At 43.9% G+C, this 16,705-nt stretch overlaps 1 protein-coding gene across 1 annotated transcript in view; it reads left to right on the forward strand.

The window, feature by feature from the left end:
• Positions 1-14,231, forward strand: part of htr7c (5-hydroxytryptamine (serotonin) receptor 7c) — a 16,608-nt gene extending 2,377 nt beyond the window's left edge. The window contains exon 2 of the mRNA XM_070904641.1: positions 13,493-14,231. Coding sequence (XP_070760742.1) covers positions 13,493-14,231 — 739 coding nt within the window. The remainder of the gene's footprint in view (positions 1-13,492) is intronic.
• The last annotated feature ends 2,474 nt before the right edge of the window (positions 14,232-16,705 follow it).

A 16,705-nucleotide genomic window follows, 5' to 3' on the forward strand; every position in this document is an offset into this window, starting at 1 on the left:
AAACAAGCACTTCTTCTAAAGCAAAACTGCTGTCAATGAAAATATTTCAGAGCCCCATTAAATAAAAATGCCGGGAGAAGGCATTTGGCAAGTTAATCATTGATAAGTGCGGCTTGTACTATCAACCGCAGCTCAGTTTCCGTCCTGTTTGCTGTCTGTTTGACAGAAGCACATGAAGTGAGAGACAAATTGTCCGCTGATAGGGTGGGTGTGTGTGTGTGGGAAAGGGGGGGGGGGGGGGGGGGGGGGTTGAGATGACTGAGAACAGAAAATCAAAAGGGAGGACAGCAAAAGGATGGCAGCGGCTTGTTGTTTGTCTCCTGACTTTGTGAGCAGTGTCACAGAGAGTCACGTGGTCACAGTCACTGCAAAGGTTTTTAAATTGGAGATCCGGAGCAATTCATCTTAGCAGCCATATTTGAGTGGCGTGCGCTCTTGCGTCTACCTGCTGATGATGCGTGCACAGCGCGCACGTTTGCGCATCCAAGTGTTCAGTACCAGGAATCTCATTTGAAATCTATGACGCGCAATATGTGACCATCCATGTTCACTTTTTCCGATATTTTTCAAGGCGATGCAGAAAATGTCGGAAAAGCAAACGTGGATAGTTCGTGACAGCTCAATCGGTCGGTTCGAGCTAACTAAACCACAGTGCACGCTGTTTATGATGCGGTTATGGGCATCCCATTTTTCCTTTACTTCACCCTTCATCCCCCTAGTTTGCTAATAGCTCAAAGGTTATTCAGCCAAGGGTAGAAAGGCGACATTAAACTGAATGCGATTCGATAAGAAGAAGAAGAAGAAGAAGAAGAAGAAGAAGAAAACAAGAGTCCGCAGCCACGCTAGCGGCTCAGTGAGGCTGCACTTAGTAGCAGTGGTCTAAGCTAATGTCAGCATGCTAACACACTCACAGGGCTAAGTTTGCATGCTGATGTTTAACAGGTAAATGTTCAACTGCCAGTTTAGCGTGTTAGCATGTTAACTTTAGCTATCGTTAGCTATATAGCCAGTGCCATCCCTAGAGACATGCCGCTAGCATGGAGTACACAAAAATGTGAGTAGTTACTAAGGAACGAATCAGGAAGGGCCTGATAATTAATGAACTGGAAAAAACGGCCACTTTCTTCATTGGACTGAACTATTAAACTATTAAGTAGCCCAGGACTAAGTCCAATTAAAACTCTGGGTGTGGAGAGTAACTATTATTAAGTCACTTGTAATGAACCAATCAGGAACGACTTCTGAAGGAAGTGGTCGTTACTTCCTCTAACTAACCATTACCTAATGACTCATTAATGTAGTATCTCCCAGACTGTTTACTTGAAACTCTACATGCGTTAACCGGCGCAGAGATCCCTGCTTCCCTGAGACGCGGCCCGTGATCTGATTTAGTTCGGTTGGTTTTATTGGTCGCCTCTGCGGGGAGCCACTTAAATCAGATTTGACTACGTGATTAGTCAGTGAGCTCTTGAACCAGATCCAGCTCTCTTGCCTCGCGTTTGAATAGTAGTAGTGGTATTGATGGATCAAAGACTGGAATGAAAACACGGAGCCGTGGAGCGCTTTGACAAAGGAAAATTAGGTTATGAAGGGGGTTGTTTTGGGCTGTTGATATTTTGAATCATTTGCATGTCCTTCTTTAGGTAAAAACCATCTGACCCCAATTTGATGTTTTTGTTTTACTTCCTTGACGTGAGTTTAATTAGTTAATTAGTTAGTGATGTTTTGAGTGTTTTTTTTTTTTATGAACCTAGAGTCGATGAAAACTGTTGACTGTTCACCCTTAATTCCTGAAAAGCTGCTAACTTTCATACGTCAACAGCGGCATTGTCGCGCTTTCCTGTGCAATTTTGACACGGGGGGGATGATGGATTGGTAACCGGTCCACAGATAGAGATCTGACTTTTATTTTGCTATTCCAGCTTGTCACCCCTGTTTACCCAGCAATCTCCAGGGCAGGAAGAAGAAAAGGGCAAAGTGCTGAGTGACTTTAGTGTGGCATAAAGCACGCTTTGTGTTTGGCATAACAAAGGTGGGGTCCGTTATTCATCAAGATTGAACAAAGGCCAATGAGCATTTACCAAGCAGTGAGATAATGGGTTTCCTGTTGATGTAGCTGAGAGGCTGCAGAGCACACACACACACACACACACACATGCATACACACACATGCATACACATCATGCTGTGGATTGCGGGTAATATGTTTTGACCATTTAGCATATTGCTGCTGTTGCAGGATAACTATGCAACTCAAGGTTTGGCATTCGGTTCATCTGTACACATGAACTGAATATTTATACGGCCATTAAATCGGGCAGTATGAACGATCCTATAAATAATTAATAAAGAACTTTTTTTTTTTTTTTAAACCAGGGACCAATCTTGTGCATTCATGTATATGTTTAAAGGGAGTATACATTCTAAGTGTCTCTATTTGAGCACATGCTGGTAGTGCTGCCAAAGAGACATTAATCAATTGCCTCATGTTTTCTTCACATACTGCTGCGCATCAATCTGTTGTAGCTGTCAGTTCATTCTTAACTCATTACCCAAGAGCACTGTGTGGTGGAAATGTTCGTCGGATGTGGTTCAATGTGACTTTACAGCTGAAATTCCCCCTCTTGCTCAGGTCAGGTAGATGCTGAGGAGTTAGTGATTTAACCCCCGGTGCTGAGCAGAGTTTGTATTCCAGCAGTGAAATAGAAAATTGAGTTATGGCAACCCGTCACTGCCAAACTGCCCTTGAGCAAGCCGCTGAACCCTCGAACTGACCACTAACTAGGCCATTGCACTGCAGGCAGCCCTGCACTCTTTGAAATGCCCCTGAGCGTGTGTGTGTGTGTGTGTGTGTGTGTGTGTGTGGCATACTGGGAATAGACAAATTCCAGTCACAAGCAACATCAAAAGTAATCCAGCGCATTAACATTTGAGATTGAAGGTTCATTCTTGACCTTAGCCAGATAGCAGTTATCTCAGGCAATCTCACCACAAGGTCTTTTCAGTAGCTGTTCCTTTATCACGGCACTCTTGAAGCGCTCATAAAAATGTAAATCTGAACATCTACGATTTAACTGGGCGTGGACCTGATGAGACACCCTTTTTTGTCAGTTCTAGCTTGCATATACGCTGGTCATCAGACCAAAAAAAAAAAAAAAAAAATCCATTTCAAGTTTGAAGTGTTGACACAGAGGATCACCCCAGTGAGGCAGGAGAGCACATTTATATTTACCGTTTCTTCATGCAACTCCAAAGCTTAGATGCTGGCACACAGTGGCGCTTTGAGCTAAATGCTAATATAAGCAAGTTGACATGTTGAGATATCTCGGTCTGGACTAAAACGGTGGAAGGGCCGACCAGCATTGCCGTCCCCAGAGCGCACGCGGCTCGCGCGGCTAAAAAATGTTAGCTCGCCGGCTCGGAGCAGTTTTCCGTTGCGTGTGTGTGGTTTTTGTGTAAGTTTGAGCCCCCTTCCTAAAAAGAACCTCAAGTACTTTTCTTCAGCTCAACTGACTCAAAGCTCAATGCTCAACATAATTGCTCAAGTACTGTACTTTTACAAGTACAATTTTGTAAATATTGTACTTTTTACTCCACTACTTTTATTTGACTCTTATAGTTATTAGATACTTTTTACATAAACCCCCCCCCCCCCCCCCCCCCCCCCCCCCCAAACACATGATATGCTTATACGCTATGATGCAGCATTGTAGGACTAATCTACCGGTAGTACACAAAGCATCTAAATTTGGCTCCACATTGATGAACTACAACATTAAAATGCTCTTACATGTATACCTCAGTGATTAAAACGGAACAATACAACGTTCTGTAATAATGTAACGCTGTGAAATGAGCCATTATTCATAATGAGTACTTTGACTTCTGTACTTTTGCTGAAGCAACATTTTGAATTCAGTTCACTTTTACTTGCAGGATTTTTTAGACCGCGGTTCTTCTGCTTTTACTTATCTGAGTACTTCTTCCACCACTGCCTATCATTACGCGCGCTGCTCTAGCGACACAACGGTGACCTTTACTCCCCCGGATCAGCATTATCAGTATTACTACCTTGTCGTCACAGCTGTGTTTGCTCACCCAATGATGGCCTTTTGATTGTCTATCTTTCAAATTAGCCCGCGTGAAGATGAATCCTGGAAATGTACAAATGTGACGCGGTGCATTAAAATGTGCTTCGCCGGTAGAAGCAGGCTGAATAACCCTCTCACTGCTCATGGGGCGAAACAAACGGCAGTAAAACTGCCCTCATAATGAATATTCCCACCATTAGTCATGCATCTGTCTGGTTAGTGTCCACTGTGCATAGATAGGAAAATAGATTCCATATCTAATGTTCTGATGCATGTCACCTGGTGCAAAATCTAATCATATTCACTTTACTTTCCTCTCCTGAAAAACATTAATATCAGTCTTGCTGATGCAAGCAGTAAAGCCTTGCGCTTGAATTATTACATCTGGCCTAGCTGAGTATACCTTTCAGCATTTGTTTTCTGTAAATGTGTCTTGCTGCTTCATGAATGGATTTATAAAGGTGCATATTCCATTAAAATGTCGATCCAATTAATCATTTAGATCACAAAAGTCCTCAAATCCCCTGTGCGCGCTGCTTAGGTCGGGCATGCCGTCGAGCCGCTTGATATAAACAAAGAATGAATGAGCCGTTTTCTTTTTCTCACGTGAGATGATTCACAATTGCATACGCATATTAGACATTATCCGCTTCTTTGATGATGTTAGATGTCTTTTGTCAGTGACGTTGCAAGCTACTATTCAAACACGGGGATGAAGACACTGTTGCCTCACATGGGTAAATCTATAGGGAGAGGCATCAGGAAAGGCAAGGCAGGTTTATTTGTACTGCACCCTTCAACAACAAGTCTTTTACATAAGACATAACAAAAAAAAAGCAAAGAAAAGACATGAATATATAGATGTTAAAGATTGGGGGCATTATTGAGTCAACCAGTGTGTCATCATTTCTGCCGTTTGAGATCCAGAAACAAACTTTTACATCACTACGTTTGATATCTTGTTATTTTGGGTGGGGAAAGGCTGTGAATTGCGGTGAGTTCCTTGGATGCCAATCATTTGAGGGAGTTCCTTCGTCTGTGTTTGGACATCGCAGTGAGAAATAATGACACTAAGAAGCTTTTTGAAAGATGGAAGAGGTTTATTGTAGCTGAGGGCTGGTTGAAGTGTGCATTTAATTACAGTGGAACTGTTTACAGATTTGACTTGGGGGGGGGGGGGTATTGGTCTGTTTTTGTATGATTGTTGTGTTTTCTCTCTTAATAAAAATGGATGTGGGAGATATGAAATGTATGAAAATGTGATTTATACGATGTAAAACGTCCCTGATAAAGAACACGTTTCAAACCTTGAATTGTATCAGGACTACATCACGGAGACTCATATTTTCTTTACGTGTGCAAAAGATGAATTCTGGGCTTAAAATGCCAGAATTCAGAGTCATGCAGGTATCAGTAGCATCCTCTTGCTCTTAGCTGAGTTTTTTTTTTTTCTTTTTTTAATATCTGTGATATTTTCATGTCCCAAAAATAAAAGGTCAGTAAGAGAATACGAGGTGGAAAAAAAAAAAAGCACACTCCTCAACGTTTGCCTTTATGTTACGCGGCGGTGGCTAGCGGCTCGGGAACAAGTTGGATACAGCTCCTCCTCACTGTCCTTTTCCATTTGCCGAGCCACGAAATGATGACATATAATGGGCCGCGCAGCTACTTCAGCCATAACCGACTGCTGGCGAGGTGCCAAATTGGAAGAAAGTGAGTCGGCTCTAAAGGGGGAGCTGCCTGTGGTATCCTTGGTAACGAAAATTGTTCAACATTTTTTTCTTTTTTGCTAAAAAGAAGAAGTAAGGAAGTAAAACGGGAGGAAGTGGAGAATCAGATTCCTCCCCCACATCTGAGACCTCCCCACGAGCTTATTTCGTTTCCGAGGTGTCCTTCGAGAGAGCGAGTGCACTCTGTGTCAGAACCAAAGGGAAGGTGGCAAAGATGGAGGGGCTCTTCACACTCGCTCTCTCACATCGTCATGACAGGGAAAAGAGAGAAAGATGGACTCGCTGGCACACGCTCGCTCACCTTCCTCTAACAGACTTCAGTCATTGTATAATAAGGAGGAGAGAGTTTGCACGCTCATTAATATTTGAGCGAGCGTTTTGGGGATCTCACTTCATGAGTTTGCAGATTTGGGGCCGTCAGTTGGATGCTGACCACAGTAAATGCGCGTTTCGGTGGGCAGTAATGGCACTTCACATGCCATATCACACGTCAATTAAAGTTTCTCTCCGAGCATATCCCACCGAGGCAGTGGCATGCACGTGCACGTACATATTTAATTTCCTCGGTAGAAAAAGAGGTCTGCAGAGGCTTTTGTAGCCGCATCAGAAATCTGGTCACCATGGTAGCCATCATAATGGAAGTCCATTAAACAATTGACAGGGAGCAAAAAAATGACTAAATGCATAACAAGCAGGCAAAACTCCATTCTGAAAATAAAAGTAAAATGGTGTGACGAGGTAGACTGATAGATAAGACTCCGGCGACACAGACAACTGTCTTGTTTATCTTGGCTTGTCTCATCGCTACTGGGAAACATTCTGGCCCAGATTCAGGCAAGCAGTGCACACACACACACACACACACACACACACACACACACGCTACACCCCTCAAAAAGACCAGAGACACAAGGTACGGCTCAAAGTTTTTGTTGACTTCCCAGCAGTGCTGGTCAAAAAAAGTAAAAGCCCCTTTGTTGTTATTTTTTTATGTAAATGATGTGTGTTAACCTCATTATTTTCCTTGCATAACAGTTATTTATAGGTGAGGCCATGAAAATTAAGGTTGTAACCAATTTGCTGCTGCTCCAGAATGTTAACTATAAGAAACAGTAGGACGACTTATGACAGGAGACTAAGTAATAATGAATGGCTTTCTGTGCCCTCTGAGAGAAACAGGTGCCGCGACCAGGAGGAGGATAAATCATTATAGATACTGGATGAACTTTTACATTCATAATTTAGGCTGCAACCCTCGATGCTGACTGCGCTAACTGAATGTTTCTGTCCCTTTGACTTTAACCCTGTCTCACAGAAATGATGTCTTTACTAATTTGCACCAGCAAATCAGAATCAGGATCAGAATCAGAAACACTACTGATCCCCGGGGGGGGGGGGGGGATTATACATAGAAAGCCATAGAAATATATGTGTGCACAAAATGTTGATACTGAACACGTCAGTAAAACGTTCCCTGACAATGTATTTCATGTGTTTTACCGCCAAAGTATCTGATATTGCTACAATGTCCGATATCTGCTCGTAGTGATTCATTCCAGCATTATATTAAATATGAAATGGTCCTGCAGTTTGAGTGGGCTGTCTAGAGAGACAGAAAAAAATGCACAGTGACTTGAAGACAATGATAAAACAATTAGTAAATAGTGTGTATGTGAAGGTGATTTCAGAGGAACCAAAGGAAAATATCTTGACTGTGGTTTGGACAAGACCTGTGCTGGGTGTACTCTGCCTCTGGCAAATGTAAGCTGGGATCGGCTCCAGCGCCCCAGCGCCCCCCTCTCTAAAGGATAAGTGGGTATAGCTAATAGATGGATGGATGGCATTTTTTAACTTATTATGTTCTCATTTAGCCACAATGACACCAGGGCCTAGTTGCTGAACATTAACCAAACATTTCACAGCATCTTTAGTCAGAAACATTCTTGTCATGATGCGCGAGGGTGTATTGTAGAAAATATAGTCGGATGAATCCGTTCGACTAAAGCAGCTTCGCCAGCCAATCACGAATCCATCTCATGATGTTGTTGGAGTCCAGCGGGACAGAGTCCGAAGAGTGAGCCGAACAACGTTAAATAACGTGTGTGACGGGAATTGCAAATTGTTTTAAAGCTTAAAATGAACTGCACATACTGTACTCAGCTTTGCAATGCAGGAGAGTAATGTATAGATGAAGGCAGGAGGTCTAGTGGTGTGTTTCAGCTTGGTGATGCAGCAGTGGCTTCTGTGCTAGAAACAGAAGCAGCAGCAGCAGCAGCAGCAGCTTGAATTAGAAGAGTTAATGTGACTGAGGGCACATTCATGTTGCGCAAGAAAGTTAATTCTTGCAGAAAAATTGCAGCTTGACAAAAATGACATAAAGAAAAGACATATCGGTGGTGAACGGCAGTGTGATAGTTGGAATAAATATAATGTGTACATCTCTATTCAACACCGACCAAAAGATGTTTGGTACTTAGTTAATGGTAATAGTTTAGGAATAGCCAGCAGCTGGTTAGCTTAGCTTAGCTTAGCATAAAGACTGGGAACGGCGTGGGTTCCAGTTCGTGGTGGAGGAACACATTCACACAGTGAAGGCTTTGCACTGATGATTGTTATATTATGTTTGCACACAAATCCTGACAGCAATGTGTAATCTATGCTGTTAGGAATGTGTCCCTTTTTTAAAAAAAATTTTTTTTACAAAACTTCATGCTGCGTTCGTTGCGTGTGTGTACGTATTTGCTTTGTTCTCCAAGGACACCCAGCTCTGACAGGGGTGGCCACGCCGACTGTTGGAAGAGGGAGGCCATTCATCACCCGTCATATCTATTGCTGTGAGAGCCACTAAACCAGCGATAGGGACAGGTGGTGAGCTGTGCAGCGAAGGCCATAAAGCATCCACTTTGCTGCTTTACAACTATTAGGAGGAAGTGAAGCAGCCGTCATAAACGTGTCAGGACTTAAAAGTCAGACGTCAGTTGTTTCTAGGTTTGTCAAGTACACACGGACGGTTCTGTAAGTAGCTCAGCATTTAGAAAAAAAGTTTGCGACTGCAACATATTTAACAGTAAGGGTGGTCAGGGTTGCCATGTGTGGGTTGGGATTGAAAACCAGAATTATTTAGGGGCCCACAGCTGGCCACCCTGAATCATGCTAAGGATCATATATATTGTTTTTTCAACATGCCCCTCAACGTGGTCACTGTCCTAACCCCATGTTTTAGAGATGATTCCAAACTCTGGTTCTAGATTTTGTGTTGGTTGGTAGTGTGCTGTTGCTTTCTGCTTTTTGTATTGAAACTGTGTACGATCTTTTCGCGCCACCCTCCTGTTCGGATGAGAGAGGGAAGTGGAAGGATCTTTAGCTTGCATTCTTCTAAATGTGATCTTACACTTAAGAGGTGACTCCAAACTGCGACTGGAAAATACAGACAGACAACAAAGCGGCCATATAACAAGGCGCAAAGTGCACAAAGTTCACCAAAGTATTGCGATATCCTGAGAGGACATGCACGTCTGTACAAAATGTCACGGCAACCCATCCAATAGTTGAGATGTTTCAGTCTGAGAAGGCCAAGTGTTGGAATGGCTGACTGGCCGACATTGCTATCCCTGGAGCCACGCAGCTAAAATTACATGGGTTGAGTGCTTACATTTCACGAAAATCAAAAATGAATGATATATATGTAAATAAATAAACCTTGCATATAGCTGCCCATACTGTATCACGTCTTCCTATTGCCCTGATACTAAAGCCATTAAAAAGCCATTAAGAGTAGTTACGTAATTAGCAGCTATCTCCATGGCTACATATGACGAAGGGTAAGTGGGAGCATGATGATAAGTTGCAATATTATAAATATGTGTTTTTGTAACTTGACCTTTCATGCTTAATATCAGCATCAGACACACGTTGGCCTTATTTTTTTTATCAGAAAGATTTATCGAGTGTTAGACGAGGCCTTAGTCATCATGGTGTATACACAGTTTTGGCCCGCAAACTTTCTGGTAACCATTTCTTTTGTCTTAGCGGCAATTCCCAAGCACCTTCTTCTATCTGGGGGGGGGGGGGGGGGGGGAGGCTAAAAGAAGTGCCAACAGATGTGCCAACAGATGTGCTACTCACAGACTATTTGACACCAGTCTGACCTAAGCTGGCAGTCCTGTGGCTGGAGGTAACAGGCAAATCTGAGGGAAGAAGATGCGCGTCTGTCCAGGGATGACTCAATTTGGCTTATGTAAGAATCTAAATGTGATTTAAAAAACCAAACTCATTCATTCTAACCTCAACCTGAGCAGAAGTCAGAGAACGAAACAGCACCTGACCTAAAACAGATGAAACGTTTGTTTGGAAGTCTGAATTGAGTGTAATGGATGAAACAGAGCGGGATTTTGCTCCTTTGCTTCCATGTTGAGGAGGAAATTGCAGCTCCGCTCATGTTGTGCAGTGCGCTCCGTGAGAGAGGCAGCTCAGTTTCTGTCTTACGGAGGTTCCTCAAATAGAATAGGAGAGCTGAAGCATTCCTTGAGGGGCCGAGGTTGTTGTCTGATGTCGGAGAAATCCCAGAACTCTCACTAGACAGAATTGGTGCTCTTCAGTCTGGGGCAGCTCAGAATAAATACTCTATGAGGATTCTTTTGTTGAAATAAACAGTTTCATTCTTGTCTTCTTTTATTTGGCACCTAAAGAGAAACCATTACCAGCTGGTAAATCATATCATTATAGACCGTACACCTAAAAAACACCACTGAGAAAACAAGCTTCTCTTTCAAAGATTTTGCACTTATCGGATTTGATTTCCTCCGACAAATGGAATTTCGCGCTGAACGCCAAGTGAACAATGGATCGGGCGTTTTTCTGCACTCTCGTTCGCTTTATGTAAAACAAACCAAGCATGAAAGCAGTGAACACACACTTCTGACTGCTGGACGAAAAAGCGGCCAAGCTGCACCTCTCAGTTCTTGAAGAGACAGTTCTTCAGCCGAAATGCTTTGATTTCAGGCGGCGTCTGCATATCTGTGCCTGCTTCACTCGCACAGACAGGCCGCAACGAAAAAAGAAAAAAAAGATATTCCTCCTAAAATGGGCAACGCTTCACTTTCTCACAGGCTCATGTTGGATTGCCCTCAGTGATTGCAGTGACATAGGAATCCTTAATGCCTCGGCGAGATGAATGAGCGAGGATTCTCCAGTGGAAAGTTTCTGTGGGAAGAAAAAAAAAAAAAATGTCATTTGACAGACTTCCCTCCCATCCTCTTACTTTCTGTTCTAAATTTACCGTTCCTCCGCCCAAGCCAACTGCAGCTCGGTAAATATTTCACCGAGTATCCCCTCTCAGACATAAAAGGTTTGAGAGGTGCTCCCGGAGATGACTGACGACTGTTGCACACCGGGGCCGGTTACGGTGTTTCAGCGCAGAAAATAGCTCACTTTACCGTGCCCCAGCTGGTAGCCTAGCGTAAGTAATGGAGTTCTCCATTAGCTTGGGCACGCTCCCGAATCCTCCAGAGATGTGAAACAAACCTACTCTAAACTGCCCGTGTGCATCACTGTTACTGTTGAGCGCATGGTGTGGTTTTTTTTTTCCTGGGGGGTGATAATATGCCATTTTAAATTTGTATTTTGCATTATATGCTACAATTTGACACGAATTAGTTACCGCAGAGACCGTACTGAAATACAGTGTTCCTTAAAGCCGCTGTAATGAAGGTTTTATAGTAACAATGGATCAAATGCAGTTCCTCTCAGTTCCTCAGATGGCATCAGCTCATCCTGCTAAATTACACGCGGGAAGCGGTGTAATTTAAGTGTTGAAAATACAGGCTTCATCTCATCCAACCTGGCATCCGCTTGTCTTCGAAAAGATGGTGAGAAGATTTCGCATCCGATGAGAGTGCGATTGAAACCAGCTCTGCCTTCTAAAGGGCCGAAGATGAGTCATAGGTTTGTGGAGAACGGCCCTCCACCACCCCAGAGACACACAAATATTCCCCCAAATAAGCACAACAAAAAAACTCCTTCCTCATTACTGAATAATGCATTCAGAGAGGAGTGTTGCATTGCTGAGTTCCCATTATGTATTCCTAAGAATTCCCACAGCATGGAGTGTACCCATCTCAGGACCTGTCTTGTATCTATTTGACACTGCTCGCCTGGATGTGTTCAGGCCCCCTTGTAAAGCTTAAGTACATTTTAAGTGAGGGTTGTAAGCTACTGTAGGCAGAGCAGTGGTTGGAGGGATTGGGGGTTGAATAAATAGTATTTGTTATGTAATATTCAGTGAGCACAACTAACCTGAGACGAGATCTTAAAGAAGGACGACTGTGATAGTGTTGCACCTCAGTTTGAATCAGAACCGCAAAGTTACTCTCTAGGCTTCTGATATGTGATTTAACAGGAATGACATTTTATTCTATTTTTAATGTCACTTATGTCCAATACCAAATTAAACTCACAGCAAAACAACCGGAAATCTGTTTGTTTTTGACTGAAATGAGACGCGTATTTGGCCAAGCTACCGCCCGTCCATCTGAGGTGCCACGGGCAGCAAAATGATAATGACACCCGTCTCAGATGAGAGATGGACGTTTCAGTTGTTGTCACGGCGACGCCAACAAAAATTCTGTTGCATGTAGGTCGCATGCCCCAGGTTCCTGGGGAAACGCGTGGTTCAGAAGGGAACTTAAAACGTGACCTGCGTCAGATGCATGTGTGTGTTGGGGGGGGGGGGTCGAGTGCTTTCAGTTGCAGTGCAGCTGTAGCCTCACTGAGAGATTCTGATCTAGATCAATACCACTTGCACTTGTGTGTTGTTAACAAGCTACAGTGTCCAGCAGAAGATACTGGACTGCAGTGCTGTATTTTCCGGGGCTAACTAAAAACGTGGATTAGTGCTACAACTACGTTTGTTGCTGTACTGTAAAAAGCACTGGGATAATATATCAAGTACAGATTCTACGCAGTCCCATTGCATTTGTAAAAAGCACAAAACTGTGCTGTATAAACGTTTAGGTTAAGTAACACTCTTAGACCGGACCTGACTTGTAAAGACTCTACATCTAAGAGCCGTTCATAAATGGGGCTGACTGGGATGAATTTGATGTCTTGACTAACAGAGAAGGAACCCGAAAAAGCAGCCGGGAGTGTCAAATAGACAGCTTTCACCAATGACGCATTTGATGCCGATAAAGGCTGCGGGCATGTAGCCAAAATTACACTGAGATGTACACACAGATTTATCATTTTGTGAGAAGAATGGCTATTTTCTCCAGTTTTGTACAAATTCAAGCCTTTCACGCCTCACTTTGTCTTTATTTTTCTGACACCTCCAGCTGCTATTTGAAACCACTGAGCTGCCGGGTTTGATTGATAGCTCCCTCTCTACCTGCTAAGCTGCTCCGAAGCCAAAGAAAAGCAGCTAATGGCCCTCCAGGCAATGACAGAGCTTATGGCCTCTCATTGAAATGTCCGTCTTTGAAATGAGTGGACACGTATTTGGTGCCACTAGAGTGCAGTTTTATCTCAATGAAGAAAGGCACCATATGTGATAACTGAATCAGGTATTGAAGGTATTTTAGAGCAAATATCAGGGTCACTTAAACTGCTTTTAGACCCATGTTGAAAAGCCGCCTGGAAGTTAGCACTGATGCTTTTTGTCTCCTTTCTTCGTAGATATCTGGGGATCACACGGCCCCTCACCTATCCAGCCCGGCAGAACGGTCAGCTGATGGCGAAGATGATCCTGGGAGTGTGGCTGGTGTCAGCATCCATCACCCTGCCACCTTTCTGCGGCTGGGCCAAAAACGTCCACACAGCCGGCGTGTGCCTCATTAGCCAAGACTTTGGCTACACCATCTATTCCACAGCTGTAGCCTTCTACATCCCTATGCTGGTCATGCTGGTCATGTACTACAAGATCTTCAGGGCAGCACGCAAGAGCGGCGCCAAGCACCGCTTCACAGACCTTTCGCGGCGCGAGCGCCTCGAAACAGTGGCTAATGAGGCGCTGCGAATGCAGGGCCTGAAGCCGCCCGGAGTGGCGGAGGAGTGCGCCGCCTTGTCCCGCCTGCTGAACCGCGAACGCAGAAACATCTCCATCTTCAAGCGGGAGCAGAAAGCAGCGACAACGCTGGGGGTGATCGTGGGGGTCTTTGCTGTGTGCTGGCTGCCATTCTTCATCCTGTCCACTGCCAGGCCCTTCATCTGTGGCGTGGAGTGTAGCTGTGTGCCCATCTGGCTGGAGCGCACGCTGCTCTGGTTAGGCTACGCCAACTCCCTAATGAACCCCTTCATCTACGCCTTCTTCAACCGAGACCTGCGATCCACTTATCGCGACCTTCTCCGCTGCCGCTATCGGAACATCAACCGTCGACTCTCCGCTGTGGGCGTGCATGAGGCTCTCAAGGTTTAAAGCAGGGGACTTCGGCAGCTTTTGACTCTTTAAAAAGTGGGGTGTGGTGGCCCTTGGTGCTTAGAGGGCGACGTGCACACAGCAGGCCTGTAGATAAGACAAAGACTGACAGAATGGGAGTCACTGTTGGTGGCTCTCTGGCCCCTGCGTAAAGGCAGAGAGACAGCACGATCACTTCAGTGTGTGTGTGACTCAGTCATTCTATTTCGGGAAAGAAAATCATAGAGCGTACTTGATGGGCTATTCAAGTCGACGTGCTTTTGTGCATATGCCACAATTCCGTCCCGGCTCCGGATTTATGCCAGGATAATGCAGCGACAAAGGAAATGACATGTAAACACAATCAATCATCCCAGGGCTTTCCGAGGGAACAGAAAGCAAACTGATTTCTGTATATTAACAAAATTGATGTTTGATAAGGAAAAACATTTGTTTTTCGTGGCACAGTGTCTTCTGCACATCCTCATCGAAACATGCACCCGAGCACACCCCAGATTAAGTTCAAAACCCGAGAATGAACACTTTGAGGTGTATTGTGCTTTGTGCAAGGATTGGACATTATTTATATCCGGTCATAGCTTTCAATTTGGTCCTCTCACTAAATTTAATAGGAGTACCTTTCATGTTTCACAAATGCTTAAAATGTGGTGATGCCAAGCGAATGAAGGTGGGTGGAAAATGGTGTTAAATGCAACACGAAGGGAGCGTTTTCCATTCATGAAATCTCAGTGTTTGTCGCTATGAAAAGAAACTGAAAGTAGTTAGTCTAGTGTCTGCATGAAACATATTTGTCTTACATGCCACTGTATACGTAAGTCATAAGAGATTTTGAATTAGTGAATGACAGTTTGGCACACTTTATCGCACAAAGTGAGTTCACAATGAGCTCAGTACTGTACGTGTCAGAAACCATGACACTGTGGACTATTTTTCACTCTTGTTATTTGGCCTTGATCGGTTTCATTCCACATTTGGCTGCTTGACCTCTTTGGTTTTAAACGTCTGCAGCCTCACTTTAAGAATTTACGCGTTCTTGAGACTCTTTTGCGCCACTGGTTGTCATCAGCGGTTTCTGTGTCCCCTTTGAATTAGGATGGGGTCACATCCCTCCTGACTACGCTCCCATTTGAACTCTCTGGTGACCAGTACGAACCCGTGTCAAATGTCATCAGTTGAGCAGTGTGTGCTTTTTCTACCTCGATTTTTTGACAATACTGTACATTTCCTCCAAACAGACGTACCGCTGTCTTGCATCATTTTGTAATTAACTGCTATTTTATATTGTGGAAGATCGATCAGTGTGCAACTGCTCTGTGATTGCTCTGTTTGACCACTTTGTCATCACCTTCGGAGGTAAGCTGGGGAAGTGGCGAAGCGTTTCATCACTTTGTAAATAAAGAAACACTTGGTTAAAATGTCACTGTGGCCTGCATTGGTAACCTCAAACTGTAAACATAAAAAAATGGTTTGTCGATGGAGTTTCGAGTTCTTTAGGCTGAGAATCAAAAGTTTTTTTTTCGCTCATTTTCAAACAGGAGACAATCCACACAGGTCTCCTTGCTTTCTAGCCCCGCAGAGTATATCCTCATCAAAAGCCTGATGCATACAGTTTGCCATACAAAATTCATTGTCCTCCCTGACTAGACTGATAGGTCTATCATGAGGAATAAAGGCACCTTAAGGCCCGCTAGGAGACTTTGAAACATTCATGGCATTTCGTAAGAATTAGCAGCAAGGCCGTCGTGCTACTGCAAGGACTCTGGAGACGTGTTTGAGGATGGTGACCCACAAAAAAAAAAAAAAAAAAGACGCCTTTATTCTCTCTCTGCTTGGAGCTAAATCTTTTATTCAGAGTCTGGGTGACAGCTGTCTGCTTGCTTTCATGACTGAAATTGTCCTGTAGAGAAACACGGATGAGGTAGAGTCTGACATGTGCGACGCGTTGTGTCTCGGTGGTCAGGAGGTGTGTAGTTCAAACACACCAAACCAGCAGGGATAATAAGTTGCACACTCAAAAACAATGTATATGTATATAACATATATATAACGTGTTTGCAAATACCAGGATAATGCAAATCAGCAGTGTAATTAATTGGAAAAATTAAGACTAACAGCCATTCTTGCTCTGTGAGGCTTCACTTAGGCGCAGCAGTTGAGCTAAACTGAGAAGAACTATGAGGGATTCCCTTTCACATTTGGTCATTTGGTCATAACCATAACATTAAGTCAAAATCTGAAAAATTGAGACATCACCAAAGATCGTAGGATTCATCCTCCGCGGCCCACGAATGTCTGTACAAAACTGAATGGGAATCAGTCCAATAGTTGTTGACATATTTAAATCTCGACCGACTGACCGTTATTGCCGTCAGGTAGCACGGCTGAAAACGTCGGCGGTCGCCGCAGGTGTCCTAGGTTTCCCAAGCAAAATGAGGTCGTCGTTTGTAGCTGCTACCTGCATTCGCTTGTTAAAT

Source organism: Enoplosus armatus, chromosome 4 (genome assembly GCF_043641665.1).
Source record: "Enoplosus armatus isolate fEnoArm2 chromosome 4, fEnoArm2.hap1, whole genome shotgun sequence".
NCBI classification, from domain to species: Eukaryota; Metazoa; Chordata; class Actinopteri; order Centrarchiformes; family Enoplosidae; genus Enoplosus; species Enoplosus armatus.